This window comes from Cricetulus griseus, chromosome 4 (assembly GCF_003668045.3).
Source record: "Cricetulus griseus strain 17A/GY chromosome 4, alternate assembly CriGri-PICRH-1.0, whole genome shotgun sequence".
NCBI lineage: Eukaryota > Metazoa > Chordata > Mammalia > Rodentia > Cricetidae > Cricetulus > Cricetulus griseus.
Genome location: NC_048597.1, coordinates 221,907,146 through 221,928,047, shown reverse-complemented (window position 1 = coordinate 221,928,047; position 20,902 = coordinate 221,907,146). Strand labels below are relative to the sequence as shown.

The window sequence follows — 20,902 nt, the reverse complement described above, 5'->3', positions numbered from 1 at the left end:
ATTCTTGTTTGTTTTTGTTGTACCATATCTACAAGCTCAGGAAAAATGTAAAACTATATTTTTATTTTAACCAACACATAGCAATCATAAACATATATGGATTGCTGTGTAACATTTCAATACATACATATGATGTTTGATAACCAGATCAAGGTGAATAGCTTATATCGCCTAGGACATTGATTACTTCTTTGATGGAGAACCTAAAACTCCTCTCCCCTAGTTCCTTGAATATATTCAATTAATTGTTGTCAGTCACAGTTCCTGTGCCCATTATTCCTCCTGGCCAGCTGTACCACCCAGCCATCTTCTCTCCACCCCTCCCCGACACTCTTCTCAGGCTTTGGTAACGACTGTTACTTTCTCTGCTTCCCTGAGATCCGCTGTTTAGTTTCCACAGTGAGTGAGAAGACACAGTATTTGTCTTTCTGAAGCTGACTTATTTCACTTAATGCACCTCCAGTGCCACCTACGCTACTGGAAATGACAGAATTTTACTCCTCCTTCTGGTGAATAATACCCCATTGTGTATATACGGTACACTTTCCAGCTACTGCTGATGGGCACTTAGGTTGCTTTCAGCTCTTAGCTGTTGTGAATGGTGCTGCAATAAACCTGCAAATACAGGTGTTTTTCTGCTATGCTGACTTCATTTCTTTTGCAGATATACCCAGTATTTGTGTGTGTGTGTGTGTGTGTGTGTGTGTGTGTATATAAACATGTGGAAGCCATAAGTCAACCTTGGATATTATTCCTTATGTGTCACCCCCCTTTAAAGGATTTATTTATTTTGAGGGCTGGAGAGATGGGTCAGCAGTTAGGAGCTCAGGATACTGATCTTCCAGAGAACCCAGGTTCAATTCCCAGCATCCACATGGCAGCTCACAACTGTCTGTAACTCCAGTTCAGAGAACCCAACACCCTCACACAGGCAAAACACCAAATGCAAATAAAATTTTAGAAAATCATTTTAAAAGACTTCTTTCATTTTATTTATGTACATATGTGTTTACCTGAATGCATTTATGTGCACAACATATGTGCAACAGTCTGTGAAGGCCAGAAGAGGGAGTTGGATCCCCTGGGACTAGATTTATAGGTGGTTGTGAGCCTTCATGTACTGAGAATCAAACCCCGGTCCTCCGCAAGAGCAAAAGAGCAGCATGATCTCCTAGCCACTGAGCCATCTCTCCAGCCCCAATCCTCTCACCCCAATCACCAGCAATAAAACAGTGAGACTCTCACTATCCTGGAACTCTCCAAGCAGGCGAGACTGACTGACCAGCAAGCTCTAGTGCCTGCCTCTACCTCTCCAGCTCTGGGATTACAAGTGTGTGCCAACACCCCCAGCTTTGCTCTGATCTTTCCTCATGATTAAACCCAGTACACACTGGACGGGAATACCGCAGGAGTGATTTGTATTCTGCTCAGTGCATCACATCAGAGTTTCACGGGCTTCTCTCCTGCAAAGTCTTGGAATTCAAGGGGTCGAATGGCATTTTCTGGGGAGAGTTTTTGAGATATTGTAAATGGTCTTTTTCTCATCCTACTTGCACCCACTAATCCTAACATCCATCAATGATTCTTTCCTGGAATAGTCATACTTAAAAGGAATGAAATAATTAGAAGAAATAAATGACAGGTAAACCTATGAAGGCAACCTTATTTTTAAAAGACTGTGCTATGGTCTTTTCGTAGGTAGCAGGCAGGAATCACAAAATGTCCACTAAATTATTTAAATTACTGTTGACTTCTAGGCACTCTGAACCCATGAGAAGGGTGTCTTATTTGTTTATTGGATAATATAGCCTTGCAGCTAGTCCACCACTGTCATCCAAAGCGAACAAATGCCTTGGGATCTCTTGGCACTTTGCTGTTCTTGATCAGTTCACCCTGACCCTTGTGCCAATTAGGATGTAACCTATCTGGAGGCTAGTATGAAAGCTCATCTTTGTTTTAAATATCTTTATTTAAAGTTTTAAATTCCTAAAATTTATTTTGATTTTTAGTTATGCATATGTGGAGGGGGGGCATTGTGTGAGTGTTGGAGCCTTGGAGGCCAGAGGCATCAGATCCCCTAGATCTGGAGTTACTGGCCATCTGACATGGATAGTGGGAGCCAAACATGAGAGTTCTTTGCAAGAACAGCAATCTCTAATTTTAAACACAGAGCTATCCCTTCAGCCCCAGATGAAGTTAAAATTTCTTTTCTTTTCTCTTGTTTTTGAGACAAGAGAACCTTTGGAGACAAGTGTACCTTTGGAACCTGTCCTGAAACTCACTCTGTAGACCAGGCTGGCCGTGAACTCAGAGATCTGCCTGCCTCTGCCTCTCAAGTACTTGGATTAAAGACATGCAATAATTCTTTTGTTTTAGGCAGGGACTCACTGTGTAGTTGTGGCTGGCCTGGAACTCACTATGTAGCTATGTAGACCAGGCTAGCCTGGGACGCTTCTCAATCTGCCTGTCTCTGTTTCCTGCATGGTATTAAAGATGTGAATCCCCACACTTGGATGTTTTAACTTTGATTTCCTATTTGGGGTAGGGCTGTCTCACAGCATGTGTTTAAAGGTCAGAGGACTACTCACAGGGGTCAGTTCTCTCCTTCCACTGGGTGGGTCCCAGCCTTGGTGGGTTAACCCAGCAAGCCACCTGGCTGACTTCCATGGTGTCCCTGCCATCTTTCTGATTTCTTCTTCAGTTTGTGTGTGTGTGTGTGTGTGTGTGTGTGTGTGTGTTGTTGTTGTTGTTTGTTTGTTTGTTTGTTTTGATTTGTTTTTTTTGTTTTTGTTTTTGTTTTTTTTTTTTGCTTTTTCGAGACAGGGTTTCTCTGTGTAGCTTTGGAGCCTATCCTGACACTCGGTCTGGAGACCAGGCTGGCCTCAAACTCTCAGAGATCCGCCTGCCTCTGCCTCCCAAGTGCTGGGATTAAAGGCATGCGCCACCAACGCCGGCTCTTCTTCAGTTTTGTGTCCATTCTGATCTCAGCTCTAAGTTCTGTTTGACACAAAGTCCTCAGGGACAGAGTTTCTTAAATTTGCAGAAAAGGTAGTTGGCAAGAAATCTAATTGAAACTGATTGAAGCTATCGATCACCACCTTTATTTATCTCATCAATACAGGAGATGGCTGTAACTCTGTAACTTCTTCCACACAAAGGTGGCCTTGGTTTTTCCTGTTGGAATCCGGGCTGGCCTTTGCTAGCAGACATGTTGTCTGTGTGCTTTGTTTTGAAGATGGTGTGTATCCTGAGGGTCTGGGCCTGAGGTTCCTGCTTGTGATAGTTTAGCTTCAGGTTATTTTACTGGATTTAGAATCACCTAGGAGACACTTGTCTCTCTTGCTTCCTGCCTGTGGATACCATGTAGCCAGCTGCCTCACTTTCCGGCTACCATATCTCTCCTGTCACGGTGACTGTATCTCTTCTCCAACTCTGAGCCAGTGAGTTCTTCCCATTCTTTTGTCAGAGACTTTGTTTAAGCAACAAGAAAAATAACTGGCATACTGCTTTACCCCTCAGCTGTAAGAGTCTCACATACAAGCCAAGTGAGAATGCTGCCATGGGTATGGGAGGGATACTTTTTGGTGTCTACCTATCCCAGCCAGTTCCCAGCTGAGAGCACACTTCCAAACCCACAATGGAACTGAAGCTCCTGCATGTCAAGCCTAGCTGCAATTCATGGCTGACAGTTCCCTGAGCAATAGAATGGTGATTTTTAAGCTGGTGATATTTGGAATATTTGTTACAATGTAATAGATAGCCCAAACACACACACACACACACACACACACACACACACACACACACACACACACACACACACACTTTTCCACTACAGAAAAGTAGTATAATTGATTTGGACCTAGCTCAGGGTATTTGTGCTTTATGCTGTATATGTGCATTTACTGGGCCTGGGAAGATGGTTGGTAGAGAAGAGAACTTGCCACATAAGCCTGAGGACCTGAGTTCAAATCCCCAGTACTCATATAAAAAGCTGGGTCTGGCCACAAACTTGTCTCTAACTCTAGTGCTGTCAGAGGTAGATACTGGGGGATTCCTGGGGTTTGCTGGATGCCAGCCTAGCTCCAGGATCAGTGGGAGACGCTATCTCAAGGGAATAATGGGGAATGATACCACAATACTGAATGTCCTATTCTAGCTTCATACACAAGTACTCACTCCCACACTCACATACACGCACACACCCCATATACATGTGCACACAAAAAGAAATGGCATATGTATTTATTTTACTATTTTAAGATTTTTTTCTGAGACAGAAAAAAATTGAAAAAAAAGTGTAGCCTTGGCTGTCCTAGAACTCACTCTTGTAGATCAGGCTGGCCTCCAACTCAGAGATCTTCCTGTCTCTGCCTCCTGACGGCTGGGATTAAAGGTGTGCGCCACCATCCCCAGCACCATCAAAGCAGGTGCCCAAGGAACCCAGAAGAGGACATTGGATCCCCTGTAGCTGGAGTTACAGGTTATGGGTTGCTTGACATGGGTGCTGGGAACCCAACTCTGGTCCTCTGTAGGAGCAGTACTGGCTTTCAGTGACTGAACCATCTCTCCAGCACTTATTTTACTTTCCTAAGTTAAAGAAAAGCCAGAATTCTAATGGCCATCTGGCTCCAAGCATCTCAGAAAAGGAGTGCCCTTGGTGTTAGGGGAATAAAATTGTCAAGGCTTCCTGTGTTGGCTATGTGCTGCACATGTTAGCTTAGACTCCTCTAGATAGCATGTCTCTCATTCCCTGGTGGCATTAGCAGTTTCTCTGAACAAGTGTTTTTGGAAGGCTCATTGCCATACAGCTTCTTGGCTCTGTCCTCAGTGGTTTGGTCTACAGTGGGGTTCAAGAACTCAAGTTTCAGGCCGGACGTTGGTGACGCACGCCTTTAGTCCCTGTTCTCAGGAGGCAGAAGCAGGCTGATCTCTGTGAGTCTGAGGCCAGTCTGGTCTACAGAGTGAGTTTCAGTACAGCCATGGCTACACAGAGAAAACCTGTCTCAAAAAACCAAAAAAGGGAAAGAAAGAAAAAAAAAAAGAGCTTGAGTTTCAGGAGCTGGAGAGATGGCTCAGTGGTTAAGAGCACTGGCTGCTCTTCCAGAGGACCCAGGTTCAATTCCCATCACCCACATAGCAGCTCACAACTGTCTGCAACTCCACTTCCTGGGGATCAGACACCCTCATACAGACATACATTCAGGCAAAACACCAATGCATATGTAATAAAATAAATAAATCATTGAAAAAATAAAAGTCCAGACAATGGTGGCATGTGCCTTTAACCCCAGTACTCAGGAGGCAGAGGCAGGTGGATCTCTGATTTTGAGGCCAGCCTGGGCTACACAGAGAAATCTTGTCTCAAAAGAAAGAAAGAAAGAAAGAAAGAAAGAAAGAAGAGAAAACTTCAATTTCTTGTTTTTTGTTTTTTGTTTTAATTGGGGTATAAGGGGAGACTGGTCTCACTCTGTAGCCCAGCCTGGCTTCAAACCCTTTAGGTAGGAGCCCAGGATGATCTCTAACTATCTATTTTGAGATAGGCTCTCTGTATGCAGGCTCTTACTGAGCTCACTATGTAGCCCAGACTCTTGTTTGAGACAGGGTCCCACTCTGTAGCTTTAAGCTAGCTTTGAATTTGTAGCTATCCTCCGGTCTCAGGTCCCCCAGTGCTGGGATTACAGGTATGAGCCACCGCGCTAGAATTGTTGGCCTGTCTTTGAGACTCTGGGTATCCCTAGAGTTCTTCCCAGGGAGGGTCCAGGCTTAAACTTCTACTAGTTTGCCATTTGTACTTTCTTTTCAGCTCTCCCGGTAGAAAAGACCTGACTGCTTTTTAAACCTGTTATGCCTTCACTTTGAATTCAAAATTGTATTTTGACCGGATTATTTCCTCCCTACTTGGTGGGTTCATGTAAAAATGTCTATTGTCACTCTTCACGAAACAAGAGGGGACAGGTACAGCGACGGAGATCTTTTTGGCCAGTGGTCCAACACCCTTGCTTTGTTTCGAAACGCGGGCGGCACTACTAAGGCCCAGCAAGGCAGAACCAATAACTTCATGCTAATCACACAGCACCCAGGCTTCAGCTCAGCATTCACCCGACGGGCACACCGCTGCCACTCAAGGAGATGCCCACCCCTCTTCCCTTACCCCCCGGAAAGCACAGCCAGCTTGTCATAAACACTACTTTGCAGAGAGTCCCTTTCATGCCTGTTTGAAACAAGTTTTCTTTTCCTCTCCAACTCTAAAGAGGATGGTCACAATGATACATCTTGACCAGGGACCCTGACCGGCTCCCCACCTTCCATCTTCCGCTCCGTGCTCCAGCTAGTCCGCGCCAGAGTTGTGGAGAGCGCCTGGAAGCGTCTCATTCTCTCAGCCCAGAGATTAAGTTGGTTCCTCAAATTGTTCCCGACAGGAGGGGCAGGAAACAGCAGCCGGCTTTGGTGGCGGCTGCAGCGGAGGGGGTAAGGACTGTCCACTGTCCAAGCGGCCTCTCATCGATCCCGGGTCTAAGGTCCGGCTGGATCACAGGTCCAGCCTTCCTCCCCCATCCGCCTGGCTGGCTGAGTCCCGGAGCCGCCACGTCCCTGGAGGCCTGGGCTTCCTCAAGAGGCCCTGCTGCCAGTCCGGCCAGGTGTGAGGAAGCAGGTCCCAGTCTGGTGGCCCTGGGTGGGCGGAGCCTGGTTGCGGCCCGAGCTAGGAGGGGTTTGACTGGGAGGTGACGCTCAGTCTTAGCGTTCCCTAGCGCGTCCCTGCACCCCTGCGAGCTCTCAGTCCCCGGCGACAGGTGCTGTGACCGCGCGGCGGCGCCCCCGAGGGGAGGTCCCCAAGGGCCCGCCCCCCCCGCCGTCTACGCCCCTCCCCCTCTCCCTCCCCCGCCTCCCGCAGCCACCGGTTGCCAGCGATCCCGCTGCCGGGTCCCCGCCGAGCTCCGGAGCGCGCGCGACGACGAGTGGGGACACTCGCGGGCCTGACCCTGGAGGCCACCCCGGCGCGCCCGCCACCCGCCAGCCGCGATTCCCTATCCCTGGCCGGCGACCCTGGGCCCAAGGAGCTCGGTGGGTGGGGGTAGGGTCCCCGGGGACCCGAGCCAGCTCCGGGCGCGACGATGGAGGAATCGCAGCGCGCGCGCTCGCACACGGTCACCACCACCGCCAGCTCCTTCGCAGAGAACTTCTCCACCACCAGCAGCAGCTTCGCCTACGACCGAGAGTTCCTGTGCACCCTGCCGGGGCTCCTGATTGTGGCCGAGATCGTGAGTGTCGGGCCGGGCCGGGCCGGGCCGTGGGAGGCAGGTGGACCTGGCAAGCTCGCGCGCCTTCAGCTCCGCCCACCGAGCTGGCTCCGGGAATGCTCTTGAGCTCAGCCTCGACTTTTTTGTAAAGTGTAAAACTCACAGCCAGGTTCTTTCGCCTTGGGTGCTTTTGGGGAGCGACGGTCGTGACCCTCAGGATGTCTGTTGCGGGAGGCTTCCCTGCTTGCTGCTTTCTTCCGAGGATGGTGGCCCGTCCCGGGAGCTGGATACTCGGTGGGCGTTCATTGATCTTGGGTGTCCGGAATGCCTAGGGCCTCCCTCACCTGATCTACACGTGCACGGGTCCCTGAAGACAAAGCTTTTCTCAAACTGACCCCTCCACAGCGCTGGGCTGGAAGGCAGTCTCACGTGCTAGGCCGATGCTCTACTCCTGAGCCGCACCCCCAGCTCTGAAAATTTCCCTAATGTTAGTTATAAAGGGCAGAAAATTTTCATTTTCGTAATTATCTTCCTGTAGTCAGACTGAGATGAATCAAGATTTCCCTGAATAAATTCTGAGAGTCTCAGCCTCTTTGAGACCCTAAGGGCTGCTGTACCCGTACCAGAGCACATCCTGGTGGGGGCTGGGCACGTGCCCGGGAGGGGGCAGGGCTTGTGCATTCTCTCCCTTGGAAGCCAGGCCTTCCGCCTGGAGTTCTGTTGACAACTGGTGGAGGCCACTGTCTATTGTCTTCGCCCTCTGCCATGGTGTCAAGTCCTGAAGAAGCTTCGGAGTTTGTGTGATTCCTGCACCGCTCCCTTGTGAAGGCGGTTGCAAATAAGTTCCTTTTACACGCGAGGAAACTGAGGCCCAGAGAGGGGGAGGAGTAACGTTTACCCGTGGTGGTGGAGCTGAGATTCAAACCGATGCCTGTCCTTTTCTTGGTCTCTGCTCCTACCTGAGGAGATTCGACTTAACACTGTTTCCTTTCTGTTGCATCTCCCGACCCAAGGAAGCATGTGTGGAATTGAAATCTAGCCCGTATGAAAGCTGCGGGGGGGGGAGGGGGTGGTCGTGCTGTACAGTGGCTGAGGACTTGGGTAGACCCTCTGAGAAGCCTTTATATATGGATCCTGGAAACTTGTCTCCAATCTCGGATCCCAAACCCACTGAGTCAGCTTCCAAGTGGTTTTTTTGCACAAAAGTTGGGAAAGTGTTGCCTTAGTTCATTTCCCAAGTGGTTGGCCCAGCCAGCCCTGAGGGTATCTGCAACCCTAATAAATGGCCCAAAGTATTGGACTCACCTTTCAAGGCCTGACGTTAAAGAGCTCAACAAATATTTGCTGAGTGAGTGAAGGGGTTGGCGAGCTCTCCTGCAAAGCAAATAGACGCCCAAGTGACTGAGCTGGGGCTTCTGCTGAGTGGGCCTGGACCACCACCATGTCTTGTTTTCTGATTTACAACCCACAAGTTTTCTGCTGCATACTTTTCCAGAAAATATAAGAGAAAAAAAAGAAACGTAAAGGATCAGTCATCCCATCACTAGGAGTAACTACTGTTGATGGGGTGTCATGGGTCTCTTTAGATTGCAGTGAGCTTTTTGAGAGAGATGGGAAACCTTGTGAATAAAATTATCCTCAGTATGTGTGTACATGAGCATGTGTGGGTATACTCGCTCATCCATTGTGGAGGCCTGGGAATGACATGGAGATGTCTCCTCTATTCTCCTCCTTCTTTATTTGGGAGGGGGAAGTGACAAGTGAAGGTCAGACGACAACCATGTAGTTCTTGGGGCTGAAAGCAAGTTGTCAGGCTTGGTGGCAAACACCTTTGTCCACTGAGCCATCTAACCAGCCCTCCACCTTCGTTTTTGAGATGGAATCTCACTGAACCTGGACATTTGGTGAGCCTTTGGGATCCACTTGGCATTATAGGCGTGTTCCACCACACCCAGACTTTTCTTGGGTGCTGGGGATCCAAACTCAGGTCCTTATGTTTGTGAAGCGGGCTCTTTATTCATTGATCCATCTCCCCAGTCTGCACCTGCCTTTGTTGGACAGAGCTAACTGTACCTGTTTTAAAAAGTCAAATAACCCTTCATTAAAGGCACATGCCTTTACTCCCAGCACTCAGGAAACAAAGGCAGGCAGATCTCCGAGTTCGAGGCCAGTCTGGTCTACAGAAGGAGTTCCAGGACATCCAGGGCTACACAGAGAAACCCTGTCTCGAAAAACCTAGATAAATAAATAAGAAATAATAGAGAACAAACCCCAATTCCCAGCATCTGTCATTCAGTTTGCTTGCCTGGCCTTCTGGGGGGAAGGGGAGTGGCTGCCACTCAACCTCACACTCAAGGCTCTGCCATGGTAACTCTTATGTTGAAACCAAATTACAGGGGTTTCTTCCTTTTACAGTTTTATTACAAGCTAGCAACAGCCCAGTACTTGACCTGTGAGTTGTAGGATGCTGCAATCTTGTAACTATTACAAGCATTTGAGACTGAATCAAAGTGATTGCAACAATCTCAGTTAATTGAACCCTTCCTGTTATTGGTGACTTTCAAATGAATTATGGCATCCATGTAATAACATTTAAGTCCCTTTTTATTTACTTAACTGTCACAAGCTAACTTGGCTGAGGCAGCACAGGTTGGGTGGACTGGGGACTGGGGACTGGGATCTAAATAAACAATCTTGTCACCTCAAAAGAGTGAGCAGTTTCCGAGTCACAGAAGTCTTTGAAGAAAATCAGAAAAAGGCCAGTGCAATTAAAGAAACTTTAAAAGGGTGAACTATTGCTGCCCACAGTGTTCTTCCAGGCAGCACCCTTCCACATCTTCAAGTGTGATGGTCATAGTTAGTGCAGGGGATTCTGCTGCTTGGCTAGAGCCCCATGCCGGTTAGGGATGCCAAATGTCTTCAAATGTGAGGAATAGTTCCAGCACAACCTGCTGTAGGCCTACTGTTCGTGGTTTAGCATTCTTTTTTTGTTTGTTTTTTGGGGTTTTCTGTTTGTTTTTGTTTTTATTTTATTTTATTTCGAGACAGAATTTCTCTATGTGGCAGCTTTGGCTGTTCTGGAACTCGCTTTGTAGACCAGGCTGACCTGCCTTCCTTCTTCCTTCCTTCCCTCTCACCCTCCCTCCCTCCTTTCCTTTTGAATATGGAACAATTCATGAATTTGCGTTGTTATCTTTGCAAAGGGGCCATGCTAATCTTCTCTATATCATTCCGATTTTAGTACCTGTGCTGCCCAAGTGAGCATGTGTCGTGTCGTTTCTTGATGGCACTGAATACTTTTCTCATATAATTAGTGACTTTTTTTAAAGATTATTTTCTTTTTAATCCTGTGCATTCACCCATGTCTGTGAAGGGGTTTGTGTACGAGGGTAGCCAGAGGCATCAGATCTCCTGGAGCTGAAGTTACAGGCAGTTGTAACCCATCCAGTGTGGGTGTTGGGAACTGAACTCTGGTCCTTTGCAAGAAAAGCAAGTGCTCTTAACCACTGAGCCATCTTCCCAACCTGCTGTGTGTATTCTTAAACTTTTATTCTTCTTTCCCAATATTATAGGATGTGCTTTAATCATATTTGCTCCTCCCTTACCCCCCTTTTCTTTTTTTTTCTTCATTCTTATTCCTCCCCCTCTCCCCCCCTCCCCTTGTTTTGTGAGACAGGGACTCACCATGTTGTTCTGGCTACGCTGAAGCTACACTGAAACTGTGTTGATCAGGCTAGCCTAGAAGTAAGAGATCCATCCACCGGTGCCTGTCTCGTGAGTTTTGGGATTGGGATTAAAGTCATGGTCCATCATGTGTGTCCCACTTACTCTATTCCATTGTTTTTAAAAATCATCCTTTATTATATGATTTCTGACAAACTTGCTTTTGTCCTTTTAAAAAATATTTATCTTGCTGGGCATTGGTGGTGCACGCCTTTAATCCCAGCACTCAGGAGGCAGAGGCAGGTGGATCTCTGTGAGTTCGAGGCCAGCCTGGTCTCCAGAGCCAGGGCCAGGACAAGCTCCAAAACTATACAAAGAAACCCTGTCTCGAAAAACCGAACTGGAGTTATAGTTGTGGGTGGTCATATGGATGCAAGAGCAGCCCTGCTCTGTGTTTTTTGTTTGTTGGTTTTTTCGAGACAGGGTTTCTCTGTATAACAGTAGTCCTGGCTGTCCTGGAACTTGCTTTGTAAACCAGGCTGACCTCAAACTCACTGAGATCCACCTCCAGATTCCTACTGTTGTATATGTGTTTGTTTCCTTCTTTGAACAACATTGTTTGTTTGTTTTTCAAGACATGGTTTCTCTGTGTAGCCTTGGCTGTCCTGGAACTCACTCCGGAGACCAAGCTGTCCTTGAACTCTCACAGGTCCACCTGCCCCTGCCAGCCAAGTGCTGGGATTAAAGGTGTTGCACCACCTGGTTTTGAGCTACATTTTAACAAACATCCTTAAGGCTAAATGAAACTCTCTGGCTGGGTAGTGGTTGTGGTGCATGCCTTTGATCCCAGCTCTAGGGAGGTAGGGGCAGGTGGATCTCTGAGTTCAAGGACAGCCTGGTCTACAGAGTGAGTTCCAGGAAAGAATCTGTCTGGATCAGTTTACTCTTAGAGTACTGAGAATCAATTTTAAAGGATGAGGGCATGGTGGTGCCTCATGCACTTCATAAGGGGTGCCTGTGTGAGCATGGATAAGGGGTTATTTACTTAGCAAGGACAGCGTGCCAGGGACTACACCACCGAGGAACAGGACTCCCCTCCCCAGCAAATATTAACTACCTGTGGCTCTTTAGGGAGGTGTGGGGTCTTGGGCAGGTCTCAAGCAATCAGCCAGCACGGCCGTGAGTTTGTGGGTCCAGAAGTCATGTCACACCCAGGAGACAGACAGCATTCACAGCTCTCCTCCCCACCCTCCAGCTCTTAGTTCCTGCCCCTCTCCTGCTAGTCCCTGAGCCTTAGAAGGGGTCAAACAGATGTCCCATGTAGAGCAAAGCATTCAACTAATCACTTAGCCACGGCGCCTTGACCAGTTATGAGTCTCTGCATTAGCCGTCACTCACAGCAAATAGAAGGCTCCCAGACCCAGGCTGAGGGCAACACTAATTTATGGATATATCCAGAAATATTTGGGAAGTATGATGCCATTGTCTGTCCATTTGGCAAAGTAACAATAGTGCCCCCCTGGTGGGTGGGAGGGTTATGTCCTCCCTGGCCATGATATGGCCAGGTTTACAGTACCAGGCATGAATCCCTAGCTTTACTGAGATCTGACTCATTTGTAAAGTTGACCTTTTATTAGGTGTACAATTCAGGGGATCCTAGGTGATTATAGGTTTGGACAAATTGTCCCCATTAGCTAATTAGGACTTCACTTCATTAAGGGGCATTGCACCTGCTAGTAGTCACTCCCCAGTCTTCCGTTCTTCGGCCCCGGGGAGTCATTAACCCACTTTCTATCCTTGTGGATTTGCCTGCTCTGCACATTACATGTGAAGGGGGTTCTGCCCCACATGTGAAGGCTGTCGCTTAGCATCATGCATCCAGGAATCACCTGTGCAGTCCATAAAATGCTTTCAGCACAGGCGTGAGGATCTGAGTTCAGATCCCCAGCTCCCACAAAAAAGCTGGGAGAGGTGGCGAGCACCTGTAACCCCGGTGCTAGGGAACGGAGACAAGTGGACCACCAAGCTTACTGCCCGATGATGAGCCCCAGGCCCAATGAGAGGCACTGTCTCAAAAACTTAGGGTGTGAAGCAATAGAGGAAGACATCTGAAGTCAACCTCTGGCTTCTACATGTGTAGGCATGGGTGTGTGGACCTGCAGGTACATGCATACTATACACACACAAGCATGTACACATACACTCACCAACAGATAGCAAGACACACACATTCTGTAGAGTATGTGAGTATTTTATTATTTCTGTCATCAAATGCTATTCCATCCCATTGATGGGTACATAATTTGGTTTATGCATTCACCAGTTGGCAGGCATTTGAGTGGCTTCCATATTTGACCACTGTGATGAATACTACCGTGAATCTTCTGCGAAAGACATGTTTTTGTTTGTTTGTTTGCTTTGCTTATTCTTTTGGGCATTTAGCTGAAGAAATGGAATCACGTAAGGTGACCAGTTCAATGTCTTGAGACTTCAGTAGACTCTTTCCAAAGCAGCTGGACTGCTTGTGTGCCAGCAAGGATATGAGGCTTTCATTTCTTACCAGGATGTACTGATTCTAGTTATCCTGTTGGGTGTGAAGCATTGTGGGTTTGGTTTGCTTTAAATCCTTTGCCAATTTTTTTAGTCGGGCGGTGGTGGCTCACACCTTTAATCCCAGCACTCGGGAGGCAGAGGCAGGCGGATCTCTGTGAGTTTGAGACCAGCCTGATATACAAGAGCGAGTTCCAGGACAGCCTCCAAAGCCACAGGAAAACCCGGTCTCGAAAAACCAAAAAAAAAAAAAAATCCTTTGAAGCTTTATTTTTAATTTTATATATCAATCCCAGTTCCCTCTTCCTCCCTCCTCTCTTCCCAATTCTTCTTCCATCTTACCATCACCCCCCACACACCCGCTTCCGCCCCTCAGAGAGGGTATGGTCTCCCATGGGGAGCCAACAAAATCTGTCCCATCACCACGCTGAGGCCTGATCACAGCTCTCCCCGATGTGACTGGGCTGAGCAAGGTATCTCTATAGGGCTCAAAAAAGTCAGTTCATCCACTAGGCATAGATCTTAGTCACACTGCCAGTGGCCCCACAAACTGCCCAAGCCACCCACTGTGACCTGCATTCAGGGTCCTGTGCAGGCTCCACTGCTGCCAGTCTGAGGTTGGTGAGCTCGCACTAACTCAGGTCAGCTGTTTCCCTGGGTTTCCCCATCATGGTCTTGACCCCTTTGCTTATATTATTGCTTCTCCCTCTCTCTTACTGGACTCCAGGAGCTTGACCTAGTGGTTAGCTATGGATCTCTGCTCTGCTTCCATCAGTTACTGGATGAAAAATTCTTTGCCAATTTAAATATTAATTTTGTGTGTGTGTATGTACGAGTGTGTATACTGTAGGCAGGCATGTTGTTGTGTTTCTACAACTTCTAATGTCCACCTTATTTTGAGACAGGGTCTCTCTTTGGCCTGGAGCTTGTACAATAGGCTATCCTGGTGGCCACTGATCCCCAGGAATCCTCCAGTCTCTGCCTTCCCTCATCTGGGATCACAAGCAAGCATTACTAAAGTAGACTTTTTTTTTTTCCCCCCCTAAATAGAAATCCTTATAGCTGGGAGTGGTGAAGCACGCCTTTGATCCCAGCAGAGTCAGGGGGGATCTCTTTGAGTTCGAGACCAGCCTGGTCTACAGAGAGAGTTCTAAGACAGCCAGGGCTACACAGAGAAATCATGTCTGAGTGTTTACAAAGCAAGCATTTTACTGACTGCACTATTTCCCCAGACCTGGTTTGCTTTTTGTCAGGAGTTCTGTCTATAACCTGCTATAAGTTCCTCAACACATCCACACATTGAAAACTTTTCTCCCATGCCATGAGTTGATTTTTTTTCACTTTTCTCGATAGTGCTCTTGGACACGCACAGCTTATTGTGATGACATCCAGTTTTCCATTTCTTATCCTTACAGAGTTATTTCTTTTTTATTTTATGTGTTTGAGTGTTTTGCCTGCATGTATGTGTGTGCACCATGTGGCTGCCTGGTACCTACCTACAGAGGTCAGAAGAAGGTGTCAGAGCCCTTGGAAGTGGAGACAGGTGACCACCAGGTGGGTGCTGGAAACTGGACCGGGGTGCTCTGCGAGAGCAGCCAATGCTGACAACCACTGAGCCATCTCTCCAGACCCTGTTTTGTCATTTCCAGGAAATCTTTGCCTGATTAAGTCATAGGCATCACCCCTGTGTTTATTCCCCATTAGTTTTATGGTTTTAGACAGTACATTTATGTCTGTGATCCACTTTGAAATTTTTAAATATAGTTTGTGGTAAAGATTTCACTTTAGAGCCGGGCGTAGGTGGCGCACGCCTTTAATCCCAGCACTCTGGGAGGCAGAGGCAGGCGGATCTCTGTGAGTTCGAGACCAGCCTGGTCTACAAGAGCTAGTTCCAGGACAGCCTCCAAAGTCACAGAGAAACCCTGTCTCGAAAAACCAAAAAAAAAAAAAAAGATTTCACTTCAGTTTTTTGCATACAGCTGTCCAGTGGTCCCAGCACTTGTTGACAAGCTGCCTGCCTCGGCAGAGATGCAGCGTTTCTAATGTGACCTGTGCTCAGTGTCAAGGGCATATATTTGTTTGTTTGCTTAATTTTTAGTGACAGTGCCTCCTGTGTCACTGCATAGCCAGCAATGATTCGGTTCCTGATTGCCGAGATTACAGACATGTACCACCACACCCGGGTCACACGATGCTGTGGGTTGAACTCCAGCGTACCAGACAAACAGTCTACCAACAGAGCTACACTCCAGCCCCTTGTTTTTGAGATCAAGTCTCTCTGTGTAGCCCAGGCTTCAGCACTCCATCTTCTCTCCTCAGCCTCCCAAGTGCTAGGATTCTACACCATCATGCCTAGCAGGATCAAAACACTAAAGAACCCCACCCCCCACCCCGAGACAGGTCTCTATCTAACAGCTCTGGCTGTCCTGGAACTCACTCTGTAGACCAGGCTGGCCTCAAACTCACAAAAACCTCCTGTCTGTGTCTCCTGAGTGCGGGGATTAAAAGTGTACACTACCACCACCCCACTAAGAATCTTAAAGGTTAAAAACTAGAGGCAGATGGATCTTTTTGAGTTCGAGGCTAGCCTGGTTTACAGATTAGAGTTCCAGGACAAACTCCAAAGCTACCTGTCTTGAAACCCTGTCTCCAAAAGCCAAAAAAAGAAGAAGAAGAAGAAATAAAGAAGAAAAACCAAGAGACCTGCTTATTTTACCATGCTGAATTTATTTAGTCTCTGTAAAAGATTAATAGACTGATCTAGCTACGGTTGTGAACGGTTCGACTTTACATCCACAGTGGAAAGATTACATCAACCTCAGTCCTCTAAGGCTTGAGCCAAAGAAACCCTGAAAAACCTCGGGGTGGTTGATTTTCCAGAGGTCTGAGCTTAATGACCCATGCTTAGAAACAACCTTGTTTCTTATCTTACCTGCCCTTTCATTCCCAGATCCCAAATCTAATTATAAGAGGTTCCATCTTATGGGGGAAATAATTCGGAGGAACAAGAGCTGTATTTATTTAAAATCTACCTTGGCCAGGCGTTGGTGGCACACGGGAGGCAGAGGCAGGCAGATCGCTGTGAGTTCGAGGCCAGCCTGGTCTCCAGAGGGAGTGCCAAGATAGGCTCCAAAGCTACACAGAGAAACCCTGTCTCGAAAAAACCAATAAATAAATAAATAAATAAATAAATAAATAAATAAATAAAATCTGCCTCATTTCCAGAAAGTGCTGGAGGCAGAAGAGAGTTTTTGAAATAAAAGCTTTAAAGGCTCTATGGGTGTCTGAGATCGCTGTAGAGAATCCGTCTCGATCAGTGCCAACTTTGAGCAGGCTTGAAGGGGTTTCAGAGGGACTCCTGGGTGGCCGTCCCAGTAACCACAGTCAATAGGGGAAATGCTAGTCTTACAGCTCTCAACTCCAGGTTTACCTTAGGAGGGAGACAACCTGTGTGCTGTGCCTTCTGTCTCAAAGGCAAAGCATTGCCTTGGCGATGGAGATGTTTGAGGATGTCTACAAGAGCTATGTTAATAGTCTACTGGGGTGTGGGGACCGGGGATGGTTCAGTGGCTCAAAGAGCTTGCTGTGCAAGCATGAGGACCAGAGTTCAAATCCCAGAACTGGCACCTGTAATCCCAGGCTATAGGGCTATTGTGGGGCAGAGACAGAACACTTGTACTCTGGCCTAGGTGCCATCCCTGAATGCATGAGCATGCAGATAACACAGTGCAACACCCCCCCCCCGCCCCACCCCCCCCCACTTCTATCTAAGGGTCTTTATCTCTGATGGGATTTTCCAGTGGTTTTCCTTCTCTTTCATAGTCTACATCTTGACTCAATGTCTATACTGCCTGGGAAGCTAATGCTGGATTTTTGTTTTCTAACTTTCTAGTCTGTGATTACGTTGAACTAACAAAAGGTGGGAGCCCTAGGCTAGCTTAAGTGGTACAGGTAGGGCTGACTGACGCAGCTGGTGGTCTGGGTAACAGCTCAGGTAGGAGTGGCCACTTGTGTTCTCTGTTCTCCATTTCCCAAAGTGCTTGGGGATTAGCTTCTGTGGTTAATTTGCTGGCTTGGGCAAGTGAGAAGCAGGGTGGTGTCTTTTCCCAGGCTCTCAGAACAAGGTTCCTCTCAGCGTCCTACTTTTTGAGACCGATCTTATGTAGCATACATAGGCTGGCCTTGAACATCTCACCTTCCCTCCCACACCTCCCAAATTCTGTGATTATACAACATCTGTCTCAATGCCTCCTGCTTTTACTTGTTTAACAACTAGAATCTCAAAAACTTACGTGTGTGTGTGTGTGTGTGTGTGTGTGTGTGTGTGTGTGTGTCTGTCTGTCTGTCTGTCTGTCTGTCTGTCTGTCTGTCTGTCCTGTGCGATGGCTCAGCAAGCAGAGAAAGGTACCTGCTGCCTGTCTTAAGGTTACTGTTGCTGTGATAAACACCATGACCAAAGCAGCTTGGGGAGGAGAGGTTGTATTTGTGTTAGGGTTACACTAACACATCACTGCCCATCACCGAAGGAAGTCAGGACAGAACTCAAACAGGACAGGAACCTGGAGGGGCTGATAGCAGAGGCTCCTTACTGGTTTGCTTCACATGGCTTGCCCAGCCTGCTTTCTTATAAAACCCAGGACAACCAGCCCAGGGATGGCAGCCACAATGGGCTGGACCCTCCCACATCAACCACTAATTAAGAAAATGTCTTTCAGGCTTGCCTATAGCCAGTCTTATGGAGGCATTTCTTAATTGAGGCTCCCTCCTCTCAAATGACTATAGCATATGTCAAGTTGATATTAAACTACTAGCCAGCACATTGCCCAAGTCTGTTGACCTAAGTTCAACCTCTTGAAGCCACTAAGAAGTGGAAGGAGGGTCTGGAGAGATGGTGAGATGGCTGTCAGTTAAAAGTGCTCAATGCTGTTCCGGAGGGCCCATTCCTAGAACCCGTATCTGGCAGCTCACAGCCACCTGTAACCTCAGTTCCAGGGAATCAGATCCCCTTACTGGACTCCAGGCATCCTCACACAGACACACACATACAAACAAACAAATAAGTCCTTAAAAAAATATTTTTGAGTTGAAGGGAATTGACCACAAAATTGCCCTCTGACGTTCACATGCTGGGGCATGTGAGTGCACACATTATACACACCCACAGGCATAAACAATAACAATAATTTGATAAAAGGTTTTGGTTTAGGAGCTGCATTTTTTTTTCCTGTTTTGGTTGTCATTCATTTTTATTGTTTACTCATTTTCAGACTTAGTCTCACTATATAGCCCTCACTGGCACGGAACTTGCTATACAGACCAGGCTGTCCTGGAACTCACAGAGATCCTCCTTCCATTGTCTTCTGAATCCTGGCATTAAAGGCATGTGCCACCACCGACAAAATAATTTCTTTTTTAAACAAAACTCCCAACTATACACAGCTTAAAGGGCATTAAAACAACTAACCATATGCCAACTGGGTTTGTTTCCCATGGTTCTGAAGACAGGGAAGTCAAGATCAAGGGAGTGAGGCTGAGGAGAGTTAGTGCTCATCGAGCAAGCTTGAGGACCCAAGTTCAGATCCCCATGACCCATATCAAAAGCTGGGTATAGTGCTGTGCGTCAGCCTGCTAGACAGAGTCCCTGTTATGGTTGGATGAAACAATAAACCTTGCTTTTGCAGTTCAGTGGGTCTGTCTCCCTGGTGGCCTTTGGGGATCTTTGCAACTTGGGCACAACACAAACAAACAACAACAAAAAACCAACCAAAAGCCTAAATGTGACATTTGTTTTTCTGGGCATAAACGACACGTGGATTGAGACTTGGTCCTAGCCAAGGTGTCTTTAAGATGACTCATTTGGAACTTCAAGGACCACAGGGTTGCATGGATACTTCCCCTACAGTTAGCTGATTTCATTCATTACCATTTCCCACATGGATAACACCCAGCTGTTTTTCATTAATGTCTACGGCTTTATCATATTCCATGACTATTCCGTGGTTGGCCCCGTCTCTGTGGTGACATGCTGGGCAGCCACCCTTCAGGCTGGTGTTTTCTTCTGTTTCCTCAATCTTTTTTTCTACTCATCTGTTAGTGACTCTTGTCTATTCCGGGGGTTTCCCTAGCTATCATGCATGCTTAGCCTTCAGGTTAATCCGTAGTTTCTCCCAGCTCCTAAACAAAATGAAGACTGGAACTGCAATTGGGATAACACCTCACAAGTCCCAGGCCTCTGTTAACTAGAGCAGACCAGCCATATTTCAAATCCTGACCATCTATAACCTTCCCCAAGGTGCGAGATCCTAGAATATAAAAGCTCTGGGGTAGGGTCAGACAGTGGGATTAACTTCTTTTTTCTTTTTTAAAAAACAAAAAACAAAAAACAAACACTATGGCTTTATAGAAGATACTTCACTGATGTGCCAAACTCAGAGGCTCCTTCTCTGTAAGACCAGAGACCCTTCTCTCTAGACTTTATAAATGTAAAGTGTTTCCTGTCCTGTTGGTCACTGAAGCCTCCACATCCACACCACCTCCTACCCTGCCCGCCCAGAGTGGCCCCTATTACTAAAGAATATTTCAGCAGAGGTCCGTCTTACTTCTGCTGAGTCTGGAAAGAACTTTTCTTACCTAACACATTTCCATTTAGTCTCCTTGCCTTGTGCAGTCAGCAGTTGAGCCAAGCTCACAGCCCATGTGGCTGCTTTTCACGGCTCACACCTTCCAACTGCGTCAGTGTCTGATAAATCTTTCTCTTCCTCATTCTTGGGAGATAATGACTCCAGTCACACAATCCTAAATTGACAGTTACTGTGTTTCATGTCAATGTATCAAAGGTGTCTTCCTTCTGTCTTACTGGTTTTGTGGATGATGTCCAAGTTGGTGGTTGGTTGTAAACTGACATTTCTTTCTGGTTTAACGCCTTCAATTTTCATTTTTCCGCCCTTGGTCTTTGAAAACAGCAGCCTCACTACAATGTGTCAAACAGGGGAATTATTTATTTACCTTAGATTTTATTTGGATTCCCCCCACCCCCACCCTCGAGCTCTGGCTGTCCTGGGACTCACTACATAGTCCAGGCTCCCTTGAATTTGGAGTTCACCCCCTACCCCCACTTCTGCCCCTTGAGTGCTAGGATCAAAGTCATGTGCCACCACCTGGCCTTAATTTGGATTATTGATCCTTCTATTGGAAAGACTCTTCAAGTGTCTCCATTTAATTTAATTTTGGTCTTGCATTTTTGTTTGTTTATTTGTTTATGCCCAAGCTGACCTTGATCTGGGCAGTCAAGGATGGTTTTGAACTCCTGGCTTTCCTGCCTCAGCCTCCAAGTGCTGGGATTGCAGGTGTGTGCTATGGAGCCCAGTTCAGGCAGCTTCTCTTGGCATGTTGGACACGCTGTTTTTCCTGTCTGCTTCCTCTCCTCCCACAGCTACTATGCACCAGGT

At 47.1% G+C, this 20,902-nt stretch overlaps 1 protein-coding gene and 1 non-coding gene across 3 annotated transcripts in view; one reads left to right on the top strand and one right to left on the bottom strand.

Moving 5' to 3' along the window:
- The first annotated feature begins 7,115 nt into the window (after positions 1-7,115).
- Cmtm8 (CKLF like MARVEL transmembrane domain containing 8) overlaps positions 7,116-20,902 on the top strand; it is a 56,935-nt gene continuing 43,148 nt past the window's right edge. For both annotated transcript variants that reach the window (XM_035444626.1, XM_027415310.2), the window contains exon 1: positions 7,116-7,262. In XM_035444626.1, the coding sequence (XP_035300517.1) occupies positions 7,116-7,262 (147 nt within the window). The remainder of the gene's footprint in view (positions 7,263-20,902) is intronic.
- Positions 10,399-10,506, bottom strand: LOC113835623. The gene has a single exon (XR_003485303.1). It is a non-coding gene; the product is annotated as a U6 spliceosomal RNA (small nuclear RNA).